The sequence below is a fragment of the Erpetoichthys calabaricus genome, chromosome 4 (genome assembly GCF_900747795.2).
Source record: "Erpetoichthys calabaricus chromosome 4, fErpCal1.3, whole genome shotgun sequence".
NCBI lineage: Eukaryota > Metazoa > Chordata > Cladistia > Polypteriformes > Polypteridae > Erpetoichthys > Erpetoichthys calabaricus.
This window is the reverse complement of record NC_041397.2, coordinates 90,452,594-90,470,962: the sequence shown is the minus strand read 5'-3', so window position 1 is coordinate 90,470,962 and position 18,369 is coordinate 90,452,594. Positions and strand designations below refer to the sequence as shown.

The window sequence follows — 18,369 nt, the reverse complement described above, 5'->3', positions numbered from 1 at the left end:
TTTGACTTTTGCCACACCAAAAACCTTCTATTTCTGGTCACTATTCAGGGAGTGGATGTAGAGGTGGTGCATTCCTGCAAGGTCTTCGGGGGTCCAGAGCAATGACAGTTTGGACTGGTCTTGTAACACAGAGAAACTACATAAGAAAGGGCAGAACAGTCTCTTTTTCCTTAAGAGACTGTGTGATTCCTTCACATCTTCTACAATTCTGTGATGGTCAGTGTGACTTTTTACATTGTGGTATGCTGGGCTGGTAACATCACTTCAAGAGAGGCCTACCAAATCAACAAGCTAAATAAGAGGGCATGCTCAATTATGGGACTCACTCTGGACACTCTAGAGTTAGTAGCAAAGGAAAGAATTAAAACAAAACTGAGTGCCATTATGAACAATGCTACACGTCATCGCCGACACACTAACACTGAGGACTTTCAGCCATGGAATTATTCAGCAAAATTATGCCAAGAAACTCTAACGGGGCTCCATTATACCAACATCAGTAAACCTGCATAATGCCTCACTGGGAGTGTGAGAGCCAAGTCAGAAGTTTTTCTGGTTTTTTAATTGTATTCTTTTTAATCATTCTGGTGTGTGCATTTATTTATTTAAAGAGTTTATGTAAAAAGCCATATTTTCTGTGGGGACAAATAAAGTTCTATCTATCTATCTATCTATCTATCTATCTATCTATCTATCTATCTATCTATCTATCTGTCTGTCTGTCTGTCTGTCTGTCTGTCTGTCTGTCTGTCTGTCTGTCTGTCTGTCTAATCATAACATGCATCCGTATTTAATTATTCCTCAGTTAATTGCTAATATTATTTTTAGACTATGTTCTTACAGTGCCATGGTGACAACCACAGAGGTAACAGGCTGAGAATGGTAGACTAGGCCTTCTATTTTTCAGCAAAAATCTTCAGCTTTATCTGGTCCTAGGCCAGCTAAGAAAATACTTAGTGGTTCCTCTTGTATCTCCCGTCATCACAAAATATTTTAAATCTGATACCTGTGTCTTGACAGGGGGTATGTGAAGAAATCATTTAATCAAGGAGTTATTCGCACTGCTTTAATTTCTGCATCTTAAGAACAAATAAAAGGCTGCATATCAGCCTGTCCTTCCTGCTTCTTTTATGTTATTGAGGCTGTGTTTTTCCTGAAAGAAAAATGTGAAACACTTCGGAATCGCTCTATGTGTAGCTGATGAAATCTACACAAATTCTAGAGCGTAGCACAATTACCAAGGTTCCTCAGTTAAGCCTGACTCCCCTTCAATTAGTTAAAAATGACAATCTTGCCACTCAGAAATTTTCAAAACCTTTTTATTTTCTTCAATGCATATGATGCCCACATTACAGACAGCAAATAAATAAACATACAAAAATTAACTTTTTTAGGCTGTAAACTGTAATACCAGAATAAAATATGAATGTGATAATTAAATGTTTTCAATCACTGTGATTGTTGGCATAAATGTGCTATACTTTTGGAACAGGAAGCTGTTGTAACAACTAATAGGTACAATAAGCCAGCACAGAGAAGCAGAGTGATCTCTACATTTTAAACAATTAACAAACCTTGCCATGGACTTGCTAGCTTCCTTAACATTATATATAAATGAATAACATTTGCACTCCAAAGCAATTCAGCCTTGAATGGCCAGATGTTTTTAGCTATTACTCAAGAAATATCTAAAAAGATCAGACTAAGTCAAATATAAAGTTAACCAGTACATTTTTCAGTTCCGTATATTGGTTACATTAAAATTGACTTCATCTGTTCACAGTGTTGCTTTTACTGAGAACTTACTCATGCAAATTTAAATTTTATAATTTTAAATTACAATAAAAATGTTTTTAATCAAAAACTCTGGTGTACTCATTTAACGCCAAATTTGACATATGCATGACAAAATAAGTATGCTAGACTAAATAAGTAAGACTCAAGGTAAGTCATGCTCATACAATACTATTTTTAATATGTAAGAAACATAATTGAGTTGTAGCTTGACAGGATTATGAGAACAAATAGCTTTTAAAATCTTTGTTCTGATATGATTATATTACATTATTAAAAAAGTATATCTCTATGAACAGGTGCTGCAGTCTGTTCTGGTACTAAAATAAATAAGAAAAAGACACCTTTATCTGTGCACTTAAGTACTTACTCCTGCAGCAAATGTGCAAAATCATAACTTCTGAGATATGTCTACATATTTTTAAAATAATTAATAAGAATTTACAAAAAAAAAGTTATACAGGTAAAATAAAATTATAATATAATATAACTTAGTTAAGTCTGGTGACAAAATGATATGCTGCTTTGCCAGTGCGTGTATGTCTTCAGGTCTTGTTTAGTATGCCTGGACAAACTTTGCCAGTTTTCTTTGTCAGTCACTGCATGTATTTATCTCTATAATTCCTCGTCGGTGAGATAATAAATACACCAGTCAAGACACATTAGGATGAAACATATTCTTATCCGGATGTTCACAAGAGAGTTGTCAAGGCTGCTTAATAACAACAACGCATGCACCAGCTCTTCCAATGTTTAATGACGCCATCTGTGCAAGAAAGAAAACAGAGGGAGAGAGAGAGAGAGGATCTGTGATTTGATCAATAACAATTCTTCAGTTTTTTGAACAGTATTGCTTACCAAATTAATTTGCACCATTATGCAGACATTTTATGTTAAAAATATTGTTTTTTTTATGGAAGTCAGAAACAAGCAAAAACTGAACTTACATTGCATAAGTATACAATACTTCATCTGCATGGCTTTGTTCACGTTAAATTCTTTTAGATAGACCAAAGTGCCTTAAGTGACATAATCAGGAAAATGTTCTTTATCTGTGTAATAACAGAGATTCACTTAATGTAATAACAAAAATAAATTCACCTGTTTTTAATAGGTCTGTCAGCCAAGTTGTGGATTCAAACAGCCACTAATTAACCTTGTGAAGTTTTCGTGGAAACATTTGGGGACAAAATGATGGTCACCAAATAGAAAACTGAATAAAAGTCGTCATATCATCCTTGGAGAATGTTCTACTAGGTTTTTAGGAAGTGACAGCTGCATCTTATTGTATAAATTAAGCATTCGTCAAAGGAGGAAACTAGTAAGAGAACCAGCAATGAGGTCAACTGTACAAGCTTTAATGTGCTGAAAGAGGGACAATACTTTTGAGGCAATAATATATTCATTACTGCACAATGCTAGTCCATATGAGAACAGATATTTCTGAAGAACGGAAGCATTTCTAACAACTTTTTACAAGTCCCACTATGTTGCAATCTGCATAGAGTGTAAATACCCTGATAACCCATCAACCCAAAGCATCTTGACTTCAGACAGCATTACATCCCTAAAAACCATTTTATAAGCTACAACAGGAAGTCAAGTATACAGTGCCTTTAGAAAGCCTTCTGGAGAGACCTGAAAATAGCTGTTCACCGATGGTATCCATCCAATCTGATGGAGTTTGACAGAGAACAATGGCAGAAAATTTCCCAGTCCAGGTGTGCACGACTGTCGCTTTATACCCAAGAAGGCTCCAGGCTGGAATTGCTGCCAAAGGTTACAACAAAATACTGAGTTTAGGGTCTGAATACTTGTGTCAATGTAATATTTCAGTGTTTTTATTTTTAATACGTTTGTGAAATAACCTAAAATCCTGTTTTAGCTTTGTCATTCTGTGGTATGAAGTGTTGCTTGATGAAGGAAAAAATTAATGTATATGTTGTTATCTTAAGGCTGCAACATAACAAAATGTGTAAAAAGAGTAGTCTGAATAGTTTCTGTAGGCACTGTAGCAATGGATGAGAGTAAGCTTGCTACTGTGTAGCATGATACCCTACCAGCTGCCATACAAGTCACGAACTCTGCTTACATGATGGAGGAATGAGATTTCTTATTGTTCAGCTGGATAAGATCTCATATCTGCTTCAGAGGCCCTAGGTTCTCGTCCTACTACCTCTATCTGAGGGAGGATGGCTAGCTTTGAGGGGTAGCATCACCCTGCACAATTCCTCACTGATGTACTGCTCCAGTCGATCATTATTCAAGTCAATCACCATCATACCAGTGCCGAAGAAGTCATCAGTGACACGCTTGAATGACTACCGACCAGTTGCACTCACGCCAATCATCATGAAGTGCTTTGAAAGGTTAGTCATGACACACATAAAGACTAATCTCCCTGCCTCCCTATACCCTCTTCAGTTTGCATACCGCTCAAACAGGTCAACTGAGGATGCCATATGCTCTGCCCTTCACTTCTCCCTGACACATCTGGATAAAAAAGACACGTATGTCAGGATGCTATTCATAAACTTTAGCTCTGCCTTCAACACAATCATCACTCAAAAGCTGGTTGTAAAGCTGAGCAGGTTGGGCCTGAACATCACCCTCTGCAATTGGAACCTTGACCTCTTGACAATGAGGCCCCAATCAGTTCGGCTGGGCTGCAACACTTCCAGCATCATCACACTGAGCACTGGAGTGACGCAGGGCTGAGTGCTTAGTCCACTGCTCTTCACCCTGCACAGCCACACACAACACCAACCACATCATCAAGTTTGCAGATGATACGACGGTGCTGGGACTGATAAGCAGGGATGATGAAACAGCATACAGAGATGAGGTGGAACTGCTGTCCGCATGGTGTGAAGACAATGATCTATCTCTCAATGTTGACAAGACAAAAGAGATAATCATGGACTTCAGAAAATCACATCCTGCCCACATCCCACTCAGCATCAACAGTTTAGATGTGGAGACTGTTAGGAATACCAAGTTCCTCGGTGTGCACATAATTGAGGAACTTACGTGGATGCGTAACACCTCATCACTAATCAAGAAAGCCGAGCAGAGACTACACTTCCTGAGGCGGCTGAGTGAGCAAGTTGTCCCCCTTCCATCCTCACCATGTTCTACAGAGGCACCATTCAGAGTGTTCTGACCAGCTGCATCACTGTCTGGTATGGCAACTGCAACATATCCGACCGCAAGTGCCTGCAACGAATAGTGAAGACAGCAGAGAACATTATTTGGATGCCTCTCCCTTCACTACAGGACATATTTTACAAACGCAGTGTCCGCAAGGCCTGCAGCATTGTGCAGGACCACTTACACCCCTCACATGGAGTTTTCTCATCCAAGAGATGATACTGCAGCATCAGAGCCAGATTTGCCAGGCTGCAGGATAGTTTTTACCCCAAGCTGTCAGACTCCTTAACACCATGCTGCCCCCTGGGATCTTCCACACTGCCTCAACCACCTCTAAAAACAGAGCTTTTATACATGCAAGCCACTTTCCTGTAAAGACGAGTGTGCATGTTGTCACATACGAGCGATTAGGAGGCAGCTAAAGGGCTTAAGTGACGGTAATACTACGCCAGACCAGGGGGTGGCAGAGTGTGCTGACTGTCTCTCTCAGTTTCTTGCAGACCATTCCTTGGAAATCCCTTCGGGTTCCAGCACCACAGATTATGTCACTTCCGGTTCAGGCACCACTGAAGATGTCACATCCGGTTCCGGTGTTACTGATGATGTCATTTCTGGTCCTGAAGATATCACTTCCGGTTCTGGCTTGGATGACCTCATTTCCTCTCCCAACCTTAAAAAACTGCCATCTTACCTCTATTTGATCAGTTCTGTTTTGGACTCTGTCTTGTAAAGAACTCAACCTTATCCTAAACCTTTTGTAGCCAGGAATCATATTATATGGGTGGCTGCACCAAACCTTTGTGACTGTCTGGAGTCATTTCTGTTACAGTGGCGTAGTCGGCAGGATGCAGTATACCCTGAAGAAAACAGGACAGGACCTGAAAAATACCCACGTGGGAAAGTACCGGGGCCGAATTTCTGGGTGGGGAGCTAGTCTGGCTGTCGGGTGTAACTCAGAGCAGGCTTTGCTCCCTATATATAAACCCAGGCTAAAATATAACCACAGGGGGAATATGGAGGAGACTGGTCCCTGGGGATGAAATGAAAGGGGTTCATTATGTTCTCTCGGAGGAGAGAGCTGTGCCACCCGTTGAGGTTAAGGCCACAGAGAAAAGTGGTCTGTCCCCAGAGCAGCAGGCTAGAAAATTAATGACTTGGGAGTATAAATCCCAAAAGAAACTCCAAGAACAGGCTGAGGATCTGTGGGAGCAGATGGCACAATGGCTAAGGCCATTTGAGCTGAACACTTTTCAAATAGTGCAGCAGGTGGCCTGCATTTTACTATTAAAGAGCCTGCCTGCTAACTTAGCCCAGCCAGTCTGGGGAAAATTCCGCAGCATATGCGAGCTCCTCGAACAAATAAAATCAGCCTCACAATCTGGGAGAGCAGAACAGTTCCCTAGTGTATTCTGTGGGGATTATGTCCCACTTAACCAGTCCCTTTCATGTGCTCCGAAGCCTGTTTTGAAGTTCCAGGGCCATCGGACGCGCAACCTGCCTGGAGAGGACGTGGAATGCAGGTGGAAAGGGAGGGACAGTTTATGTGCACTTACCAACCCCCTGATGCTATCCCATACGGGTATTGTAGTCATAAATGGATGTAAAGTAGAGGCCCTCTTTGACTCAGGCAACATTTCCATTGTTGACTGCCGATATGTATTACCGCGACAGTGGATAAAGGGAATGACCAGTATTAAATGTATACATGGAGTAATCCGAAAATACAAAACGGCCCAGAGTTTCATCTGTCAGGGAGGATCGCTGAGAAAAATCCCCGTTGCGGTCCTCCCTTCGCCACCTTTTCCAGTGATTCTGGAGCAGGACTGGTCTGAAAATAAATGTGGTATGCTTTTGATTACTCCCGAACTAAGCTTAGGCCTAGTTATAGACAGGGATGACCCAACTCAAGCTGTCTGCACGCCATGTGATCAGCCGGTGGAGAGAAATACGGAAACCCAAGAAAGGGGCAGGGAGATACATCATGAACTTGCACCTCAACGAGCCAGGATGATGCTCCACCCCTTGAGGTCAGAACAGACCCTCTGTCTGAAATACATTTTCAGCTTAGAGAAACACCGGCTTCTTTTAAATGGTAGCAATGGAATGATGACTCCCTGAAATTTGCAAAAAATGCAGTCGTGTCAATTACCAATGCACTCATCAACCCATGCCACAGGGTCCTCACTTTGTTATTGAAAATTATCTATTATATCGAATAGCGGAGCATGTGGGTAGGGTGAGAAAACTGTTGCTAATCCCATTAACCTACCGGCGGCAGGTCTGTGAGTTGGCGCATGCTCATCTCCTGGGAGGCCATTTGGGCACCGAAAAAACACTAGAGTGAATTAAGTTCCGATTTTAATGGCCAGGAATTAATGAGAAGGTTCGCCATTTTTGTGTCTCTTGTCCCGAGTGTCAATTACGGCAAATTCCTAGGATGGACTGCGCTCCTCTCATTCCCCTTCCCTTAATTGATGTCCCTTTTGAACGTAATGGGGTCGATATCGTAAGACATAAGTACATATTAGTCCTTGTGGATTATGCTACTCGATATCCTGAGGCTGTTCCATTGTGCTCAGCCACATCTAAGGCAATCGCACAGGAATTAGTGGGGGTCCTTGTGCGTGCCGGATCCCTAAAGAAGTCCTTACGGATCAAGGGATGCCTTTCACCTCGGAGGCGTTCACAGAAACTGCCTAATTACTTAAAATAAAGCACTTAAGAACCACGGTGTATCATCCTCAAACCGACAGTCTCGTAGAGCGGTTTAATCAAACCCTCAAACAAATGGTCAAAGTGGTCAGCAGGGATCGGAGAAACTGGGATCAGCTCTTCCACCTCATCCTCTTTGAATATCTGGAAGTCCTACAAGCCTCTACGGGATTCTCACCGTTTGAATTATTGTAAGGACGACAACCCAGGGGAATATTGGATTTCTTAAAAGAAGGATGGGAAGGTGAGGCTCTTCCCTCTACCAATATATTAGAATATATCACACAATTACACGATAGATTTGGAAAAAGTCGACCAATCTTAAAAAGTCACATGGAGGAAGCGCAAGCAGCACAGGCCCGCTATTATGACCATGGCACCACCCTCCAGGAATTCTACCCTGGGGATCGGGTCATGGTCTTGGTTCCAACCTCTAATTCCAAACTACTTGCCCACTGGGAAGAACCTTATGAAAGTACAGAGAGAAAAGGACTCATTGATTATTTGGTTTAACATCCCAATCGTCGACCGAGGGAGCGGATTTATCATGTGAACTTGCTGAAGCCGTGGAAGGAAAGGGATCCATATCCCTTCTCTGCTCAGCCCCGCTCATTCTTTCCTGAATCTACCATCCTTAATTTCAGACCAGAGCTAAATTCCAGACAGAGACGTGAGCTGGAAACAGCTATCCTCTCCATCTATGAGGTTGTGAGCGAGAAATCTGGACGGACCTCCCTGATTACACATGATATTGTGACTGAACTTGGGGTTGTCATTCGAGAACGTCTCTATCGACTACCTGAAAGAAAGAAAATTGAAGTGGAAATTGAAATCAAATGCATGTTGGACCTAGGTGTGATAGAGGAAAGCTATAGTCTCTGGTCCAGTTCCATTGTATTGGTTACTAAGCCTGATGGAAGTTGGAGGTTTTGCAATGACTTCCGTCGGCTTAATCAAGTTTCCCAATTCAATGCTTATCCAATGCCTAGAGTGGATGACCTCCTCGAGAGGCTTGGACAAGCCCAATTCTTGACCACACTTGACATGACAAAGGGGTATTGGCAGATTCCTTTAACGGACTCCACAAAGGCCAAGACCGCATTCAGTACCCCTAGTGGACACTGGCAGTATCGTGTCCTTCCATTCGGGTTACACAGGGAACCTGCAACTTTTCAGCGTCTGGTGGATAGAGTGCTCTGCCCCCATAATACGTATAGTGCTGCCTACCTGGATGACATTGTCATCTACTCCAGCACATGGAAGGAACACGTACAGCAGGTCACTGCAGTGCTTCGGATACTAGGAAAAGCTGGGCTTCGGATTAACCTGAAGAAATGTTTCTTTGGATTGAAAGAAGCTAAATATTTGGGCTACCTGGTGGGTCGGGGTTCTGTTAAACCACAGTGTTCAAAGATTGAAGCTATAGTACACTGGCCCCGTCTGTGAACCAACAGGCAGGTCCAAGCCTTTCTCGGACTAGCTGGGTATTACCGCCAGTTTGTACCCCGGTTTTTGGAGAGAGCAGCACCCTTGACTAATTTAACAAGGAAGAGTGCTCCTAATAATGTGGTATGGGATGATACGACGGAGGCTGCATTTAGTAACTTAAAACAGGCCCTTATGTCAGTACCAATGTTGAAAGCTCCTAATTTTTCTCTTCCTTTCATTCTCCAGACCGACGCTTCGAACACAGGCCTGGGGGCAGTGCTGAGCCAAAATGTCGATGGTGTTGAACACCCAGTTATGTATCTGAGCCGGAAACTGTTGGAACGGGAAACCAGGTATGCGGCGGTGGAACGCAGTTGAGGTACTACCTCTTGGATTGGGAATTCACTCTCGTGACAGATCATGCGCCCTTACAGCGGATGGCCCTACACAAGGAGTCAAATCCTCAAGTCACCAGGTTGTTTCTTGATCTTCAACCGTATAAGTATTCACTTGTTCATCGTATGGGCTCCCTCCATTCCAACGCCGATGCTCTTTCTCGTTCTCACGACCTCTCAGTGCAGGACGCCCGACCCGGTAGGTCTGGGCTGAGGGGGGGGGGGCCTTGTCACACACGTGTGATTAGGAGGCAGCTAAAGGGATTAAGTAACGGTAGTACTATGCCAGACCAGGGGGTGGCAGAGTGTGCTGACTGTCTCTGTCAGTTTTTTGCAGACCATTCTTGGGAAATCCCATTGGGTTCCGGCGCCACTGATGACGGCACTTCCAGTTCCAGAGCTACTGATGACATCACATCCGGTCCAGAAGATGTCACTTCCGGTTCCGGCTTGGATGACCTCATTTCCTCTCCCAACCTATAAAAACTGCCATCTTACCTCCATTTGATCAGTTCTGTTTTGGACTCTGTCTTGTAAAGAACTCAACCATATCCTAAACCTTTTGTAGCCAGGAATCATATTATATGGGTGGCTGCCCCAAACCTTTGTGACTGTCTGGAGTCAAATCTGTTACAATGTAAAAAAAGAACTGAAAATCTCATACTGACCTTTAAGTATTTTGACATTCTTGATATCCTTCTGCTGTGAAACATTTTGACCTGTCATTGTTTACACATGTCTTAAACAACTATTATCATCCATCCATCCATCCATCCATCCATTATCCAACCCACTATATCCTAACTGCAGGGACACGGGGGTCTGTTGGAGCCATTCCCAGCCAACACAGGGTGCAAGGCAGGAAACAAACCCCGGGCAGGGCGCCAGCCCACCGTAGAACTACGTTGTATTATCATACACTAATAATTTCTGCATTATCTGTATCTTTTATGTATTTATTTATTTATTTAATTACATATTGTCACGCACGAGCGATTAGGGAGCAGCTGAGTGACCCGGTCTGTTGCGTAAAACACCCCGCGAGGGAGCTACGGCAGTGTACTAACCTTTGTTTCTTTAATTCCTTAGAAAGGCCGAAGCGGCGGAGCCGTAAAGAGCGCCCAGAACAATCTCCAAAACGCACACTTCCAGGTGCATTTGTAAACAAGGAGGAAAATAGATGACGTCACTCCCAGAAACCACTGCAACGCCTCCCAGCATCCCTCCTACCTTATTTCCTGTCCAGCTTTATAAAATGTCCGTCCTGCCCTACTTTTTTGTCAAAGTTTTGAGTTGTTGAACTTTCTTTTGACCAGAAGCTTTAATTTACAGTATACGGGGCCTCAAAACCCCAACCCTTAATCTGTTGTTTTGTCCTTATTTGACAATATCTATTGACTATATTTATGTATCTAGTTTGCAAATATAATACATTGCATCAATGTTCATATTGCTTACTACACGTCAATATTGCTGCTACTTCTTTGTCTTGTCTTTGCACAATGTCTTGTCTTGTTTGTGTTTTAATTTTAAATTTAAATTTTTATTCTATTTTTAATTTATTTTTAATCTATTATTTGCACTTCATGTTGTTACACTGTGGACCCTGAGCTTCGCAATTTCATCTATCTGTATACTTGTACTGTATATGGTTGAGATGGCAATAAAGTTCGCTTTGACTTTTTTTTTGGCTTTGACTTTTTGTTTATTAAGCAAATGCTGTATATACAGTATATTACAAAAAATGGCTAAGGAGTAGCTACTGCACTCTGGTACTGTCTATATTGTTATAATTGTGTAAAATCTGAATGCTGTGTTGTCAGAAATTGAGCCATCCAGTGAACAAAGACAGATGAGCACAGACAGAGAGAAAAAATCTCAGGCAAGTAAATTGTTCTGGTTGCCATTGTATCAGAGTCATTTATTTCATGGTTTTGATGGAATGATTTCACAGCTGTTTCTCGAAGAAATCAGTGATATTATTTTCTAATGTTCAAGTGTTTTGTCCTTCACCACCTCTACTAAGGTGAGCCTTCAAGTGTTTCTGGGCAAGAATTACGTTACAAGATATAAAGACGTTTTCAGGTTGTGTATCCACATATTAATACCTCCAGTATATTGCATAACTGTATTCAATTAAGTACAGTTTAATCTCTGTTATTATCACTCATTGATTTTCTAAACTTGCTTCTTCCAAAATTACAATTTCAACTCGGCGGAAAAAACAGACCAACAAACCAAACAATGAATGACTGGCTAAACACAAAAGTTTATAAATATGTGCATACAAAATACATTGTAGTGACACCTCTGGATTTATATGTCATATCCTGTAGTAAATAAAATTTTGCAAGAAAATCTCTACATATGATTTTAAATGATGGAGACTTTAAAGGGCACAACAGACCTGCAGCTAAAAAAATAAATCTTATTAAGAATGTCTTTAGTAATAAAGAAACATCAAGAGCACTTTCAATTGTATGCTCTGAACCTTAAAACTGTAATAAGTATATTCTTAATTCGGGATATACTTTGTACTCTTTTTGATTTCTAAAAATGTGGGATAGTGTGTGATGACTTAGTTTCCAGATATGAGGAGGGATATTTGAGGATTGCACGACAATGATTATACTGTATCTTTATATTATGTACAGTTAGGTCCATAAATATTTGGACAGAGACAACTTTGTTCTAATTTTGGTTCTGTACATTACCACAATGAATTTTAAATGAAACAACTCAGATGCAGTTGAAGTGCAGACTTTCAGCTTTAATTCAGTGGGATGAACAAAACGATTGCATAAAAATGTGAGGCAACTAAAGCATTTTTTAACACAATCCCTTCATTTCAGGGGCTCAAAAGTAATTGGACAAATTAAATAACTGGAAATAAAATGTTCATTTCTATTACTTGGTTGAAAATCCTTTGCTGGCAATGACAGCCTGAAGTCTTGAACTCATGGACATCACCAGATGCTGGGTTTCCTCCTTTTTAATGCTCTGCCAGGCCTTTACTGCAGCGGCTTTCAGTTGCTGTTTGTTTGTGGGCCTTTTTGTCTGAAGTTTAGTCTTTGACAAGTGAAATGCATGCTCAATTGGGTTAAGATCAGGTGACTGACTTGACCATTCAAGAATTTTCCACTTATTTGCTTTAATAAACTCCTGGGTTGCTTTGGTTGTATGTTTTGGGTCATTGTCCATCTGCATCATGAAACGCCGCCCAATCAGTTTGACTGCATTTAGCTGGATTTGAGCAGACAGTATGTCTCTGAACACCTCAGAATTCATTCGGCTGCTTCTGTCCTGTGTCACATCATCAATAAACACTAGTGTCCCAGTGCCACTGGCAGCCATGCACGCCCAAGCCATCACACTGCCACCACCGTCTTTTACAGATGATGTGGTATGCTTTGGATAATGAGCTGTTCCACGCCTTCTCCATACTTTTTTCTTGCCATCATTCTGGTAGAGGTTGATCTTGGTTTCATCTGTCCAAAGAATGTTTTTCCAGAACTGTGCTGGCTTTTTTAGATGTTCTTTAGCAAAGTCCAATCTAGCCTTTCTATTCTTGAGGCTTATGAGTGGCTTGCACCTTGCAGTGCACCCTCTGTATTTACTTTCATGCAGTCTTCTCTTTATGGTAGACTTGGATATCGATACGCCTACCCCCTGGAGAGTGTTGTTCACTTGGCTGGCTGTTGTGAAGGGGTTTCTCTTCACCATGGAAATGATTCTGCGATCATCCACCACTGTTGTCTTCCGTGGACGTCCAGGTCTTTTTGTGTTGCTGAGTTCACCAGTGCTTGTTTTCTTTCTCAGAAAGTACCAAACTGTAGATTTTGCCACTCATAATATTGTAGCAATTTCTCAGATGGGTTTTTTCTGTTTTTGCAGCTTAAGGATGGCTTCTTTCACCTGCATGGAGAGCTCCTTTGACCTCATGTTGTCTGTTCATAGCAAAATCTTCCACATGCAAGCACCACACCTCAAATCAACTCCAGGCCTTTTATCTGTTTAATTGATAATGACATAATGACGGACTTGCCAACACCTGCCCATGAAATAGCCTTTCAGTCAATTGTCCATTACTTTTGAGCCCCTGAAATGAAGAGATTGTGTTAAAAAAATGCTTTAGTTGCCTTACATTTTTATGCAATCGTTTTGTTCACCCCACTGAATTAAAGGTGAAAGTCTGCACTTCAACTGCATCTGAGTTGTTTCACTTAAAATTCATTGTGGTAATGTACAGAACCAAAATTAGAAAAAAGTTGTATCTGTCCAAATATTCATGGACCTAGCTGTACATTAAAGAACCATCAACAGCAAATCAAATCAGATTAATAATATATCGAACAATTATTATAAAAGTAAAGTTGAATAAATCGGACTCTGCAGCTGCATGAATAAAAGGTAAAGTACCACTTCCAGTTAACGCAAATAGCCCAAAAGTTTTGTACCTAATACTTGTATACAAAATTTGCCTGACCTAAGTTATTATGTTTACACACACCCACACAGACATAATTCCAAAAATGGTATTTTCAAACTCTAAAACGTCTAAAATGTCAAAATTCATTAAAATCTCAAAATTGAATATTTGGAGGATTGCAATGCTTTCACTATACTTTGTATACAAGAAAGTAAAAAGAACATAACAGATGTTGAGTAAATTCAGACTAGGGTTACTAGAGTAATTCCAAGGCTGTGGAGTTGAGAAAGTGAGGAAGACTGAGAAAGATGAACCTTTCCATCTTAAGCAATATAAGTATTGTCAGTCATTAAGAAAGTAAATGTGGTGCATGATGTTACTTTAATGTCAGTTCTTCATCAACACAAGAGGGGCACAGACAGAACCTTGTTAAAAGAAACTATTGAATTGGAACTTTGACACTGTATCACTATACCTTTTTAACTAAATTGCAAAGAAATGTTACCTAGAGAAAGTAAGAAACCAGGCTAATGGCCTATAAGGTAACCTACCTTATTACTTTCTTGTATGGTAGTGAGATCTTGGATACTCACTAAACTTACTTAAACACTCTTGAGAAATTACATTAGAACTGCCTCCAGAGGATTTTTTTGAATCAGTCAATTCCAACAACAGATGACCAACACTGAAGGCATGATCCTGAAGAGCCAACAACGCGGGATGTGCCAATGCATCAAAACACCCAACTTTCTTTTCCTGAGAAATATCCTGTATTGTTAACTGAGCTGAAGTCAGAAAATCCACGGTGGTGAAAGAAAGCAGTTCAAATATGCCCTCAAAGTTTAACTTATAAAATAAATAAAGATAAAAATAAAGGTTTGAAACCACTAGCTGGGAGAAACTAACCATGGAATATTCCTTATGGAATTATGTGATTCATTGAGAAATTCTTAATTTTGAGACTGACCATCTCCTTGATGAAACAGACAAAATAAGGAGAAGGAAAGAGAGGGTAGAATGCCCAGATTTACTAAAGTCATGCCAAATAGATCATCCTGTTCCCACTGACCCAAGCATCTGTAGCTCAAAGATTGGACTCCTCTGCTATTGAGAACCATTCATAAACTTGATGACCATCATTCTCATTTCAAATGAGAGTCTATGCTTGAGGCCTAATGTACTATTGTTTTTGTTTATAGTTACATTCTTATTCACTCATTTCTTCAAGACTTCCAACAATTATTTCATCAAATATGCTGTAGTTATTATACCAAAAATATTAATGTGATCTATTCCTTTTATATTAAACAATGTCTGCTTAGTTTGTAATGCCATTCAAATACCAGCAGTGTCCAAATTGTGTCACAATTTCTGACAATCTGGAAATAGTCTTAAAATATCTAAAATTAAATGAAACCTTAGAACGTAAAATAAAATAACATAAAATCCTCAAGCTCAATTCAGAATGGCATGCACTATTTTAGCGTTGCGAAGCTTGTTTTATCAGTATCTTTGTGCTTTTGAGCCATTTTACAAAACTCAGCACCTTAATTATGCTGTTATCACATATAAAATGGGCATTGACTTTAATAGATGGTGAAGTTTCACTTTCAGTAGGCATGCAACTTTGGGATTAACAAAGTATATCAAATCAATATCAAAAATCTAATTTATTAACTTGTAAAAAAGCTTCAGGCTTCAAAAAAGTTTTGTTAAACTACTGTCAGAACAGCAACACGAAAAGAGACACTAAAATATAATGTAGTCTGCTTCCATATTTTTATGTGAAAAGAATCTGCTTTATCAGCCATAATCTTGCTAGATATATCAGATGTCATATCCAAAAAAAAAAAACTGTCACAGTTCCTACAGAATCCTAAGCCACTTAGTAGCTTTTGAATTTGTTATTTAATATTTTTGCATATACACTGTGTAAGAAAATAAGTGTTAAAGTTCCAAGTTTTATATTCACATACCTTGTAAAAAATCATAAGGATACCAGAACCTATCCAGAAATAAACAGAGGCAAGACTTCTAGGGAAGTTTAGAGTGTCTGGTTGACCTGAAATTATTTCTTTGGGCCATGAAAGAAAACTAGATCTTCCAGATAAAGTTCACATGAACACAGGAAAAGCATGAACACTCCACAGAAAGATCCAGAATAAAAAACAACAATAGTTTTCCCCCACAAATAAATCCATTGGCAAGCAGTGACTTTCCTTTGATTTGTTTCTCCAGTTGTTTCTGTCTCAATTACACATTGGACACCAGCAGCTTACTTTCAGTTGCATATTTATTTTTCCTGTGGGCCATTATATTCTATGTTACTAATGATATAATACTTTCAACACTTTATATGAATTGCATTCTTCATTTAAATATCATTAATTAAGATGCATCATTATGCTAATTACCATATGCTTGCACCCACATGTGTTTCAAGAACAGTTGGTATTTATCAACAATTATTTATTTGAAGCTTGCACACCCAGTTGATACTTTTGTTGGTAAAATGTTATAAATGGTTAAAAAAAGTGCTACACTTTAGTAGAAAGTTACTTTACAATATTTCACATGAATGATGTTTACACCTTAAGTACAGGCAAGAGGAAATCCAGAGGAGTACAGTCAGAAACTTCCATCCATCCATCCATTATCCAACCCGCTATATCCTAACTACAGGGTCATGGGGGTCTGCTGGAGCCAATTCCAGCCAACACAGGGTGCAAGGCAGGAAGCAAACCCCGGGCAGGGCGCCAGCCCACTACAGGGCACTCACACACACACACACGCGCACACACACACACGCGCACACACACACACACACACACACACACACACACAGTAGGAACAATTTGGAATCTCCAATCCACCTAACCTGCATGTCTGTGGACTGTGGGAGGAAACTGGAGTACCCAGAGGAAACCCACGCAGACACGGGGAGAACATGCTAACTCCACGCAGGGAGGACCCGGGAAGCGAACCTGGGTCTCCTAACTGCAAGGAAGCAGTGCTACCCACTGTGCCACCATGCCGCCCAGTCAGAAACTTTGTGATTTATAATCTAATATTTAACTTATAGACCACACAGCCTATACAGTATGTATTATTTAGGGTATATAGTTCTTTTCTAATGCCAAATAAGGTCTCTGGCACCTGCAAATATAATTGTGAAGAAGACCATCTGAATCTTATGTACATAAAGTACATTTGTCGAACAACAGAGAAGGTACTAGGCCTATACATATATACAGTACTAGTAAGTTGCAATGTTTTTAATATTTTACTTTTACACATATATAACACTCATTGCACATCTAGACTAGATCTTTAAAAAGCATCAATGAAAAATGTTGAAGAGAACATTATGATTTATAGTAATGGGATTAAGGATAGAAGTACAGTATATGAAGAAGTTGGCGAATGAACAGAATGAATGGCATATTGATGTACAATGTGAGATAACAGAAGGACTGAGCTGTCAATTTTCAAAATAGGAGATCACAAAAGCACTAACAAAGGTGAAGGTAGATGAAGGAGCACATCCAAGTGGAGTGGTGTTTGAAATGTTAATGGCAGCAGAAGAACCCAGAGTTGAATGTTTGACTAACTTGAACTACATAATTTTGTGTGAAGGTAGCAACCTTGAAGATTGAAAATGAAATATGCTCATTTCAGAATATAAAGGAAGGGGTGAAGAGTTTGAGTGTGGGTCATATCAAGCAATCGAGCTTTCAAAGCGTGTAATAAAGGTGGCTGAGTAAGCGCTAAAGAAAAGAATCTGAGATCAAGTGAAAGTTAATGAAATGGCATTTGGTTTCATGTCTGAGAACATGGAGGAACATGCCAGGCAAATGAAAGAAAAGCAACTGGTGAAGGGAAACAAGCTTCATTATGTATTTGCAAATCTGGAGAAGGCATTTAACAGAGTGCTATGAAAGATGATGAGGTGGAAAAGATTAGGTGTGGATGAATGGTCAGTGTCTGTGGTGATGTCGATGACTGAGGAAGCACAGACAGTAGTTAGGACAGTAGATGGGGACAGTGAAAGATCTGAGTTAAAGGTGGAACTACCCCGGGGATACATTGATGTTGGCGGCAGTGATGGAGACCATGAGCAGAGAAATGTGTGAAGAATTGCCATGTGAGCTCTTGTATACTGATGATCTCACTTAGAGGGAAAGAAAATTAAGCAGAAAGACCAAGGTGGGATGGTTGGAGGCAAAGGGACAGGAGGCATAGAAGAGGTCAGTGCACTGGGTAGAATGAGTGGTAAAGGTGTTGTGAAAACATTCAATCAAGAAATGTTGTTTACAGATGACAAATGTAACCTTTGTTTGTAGAAATGATGATGCAGAACTTGTAAATTTAAATATCTGCAATACGGTCATTTTGGAGAAAGTAGTGATGCTCTACTACTTAGGTTACATGCTGAGTCCAGAGAGGCCAAACAGAGTGAAA

General features: G+C 40.2%; 1 protein-coding gene across 2 annotated transcripts in view; it reads right to left on the bottom strand.

Moving 5' to 3' along the window:
- Positions 1-1,303: 1,303 nt before the first annotated feature.
- The window catches only part of LOC114651109 (kelch-like protein 1), a 435,523-nt gene continuing 418,457 nt past the window's right edge, over positions 1,304-18,369 (bottom strand). The window contains exons 11-12 of one of the 2 annotated variants that reach the window (XR_007934632.1): positions 2,742-2,846; positions 1,304-2,560 (exon numbers count right to left, since the gene is read on the bottom strand). Coding sequence is in view for 1 of the 2 variants with exons in the window: in XM_028801068.2 (XP_028656901.1) it covers positions 2,501-2,560 (60 nt within the window). In the remaining variant the exon portion in view is untranslated. The remainder of the gene's footprint in view (positions 2,561-2,741; positions 2,847-18,369) is intronic. The other variant, XM_028801068.2, reaches the window with a different exon arrangement.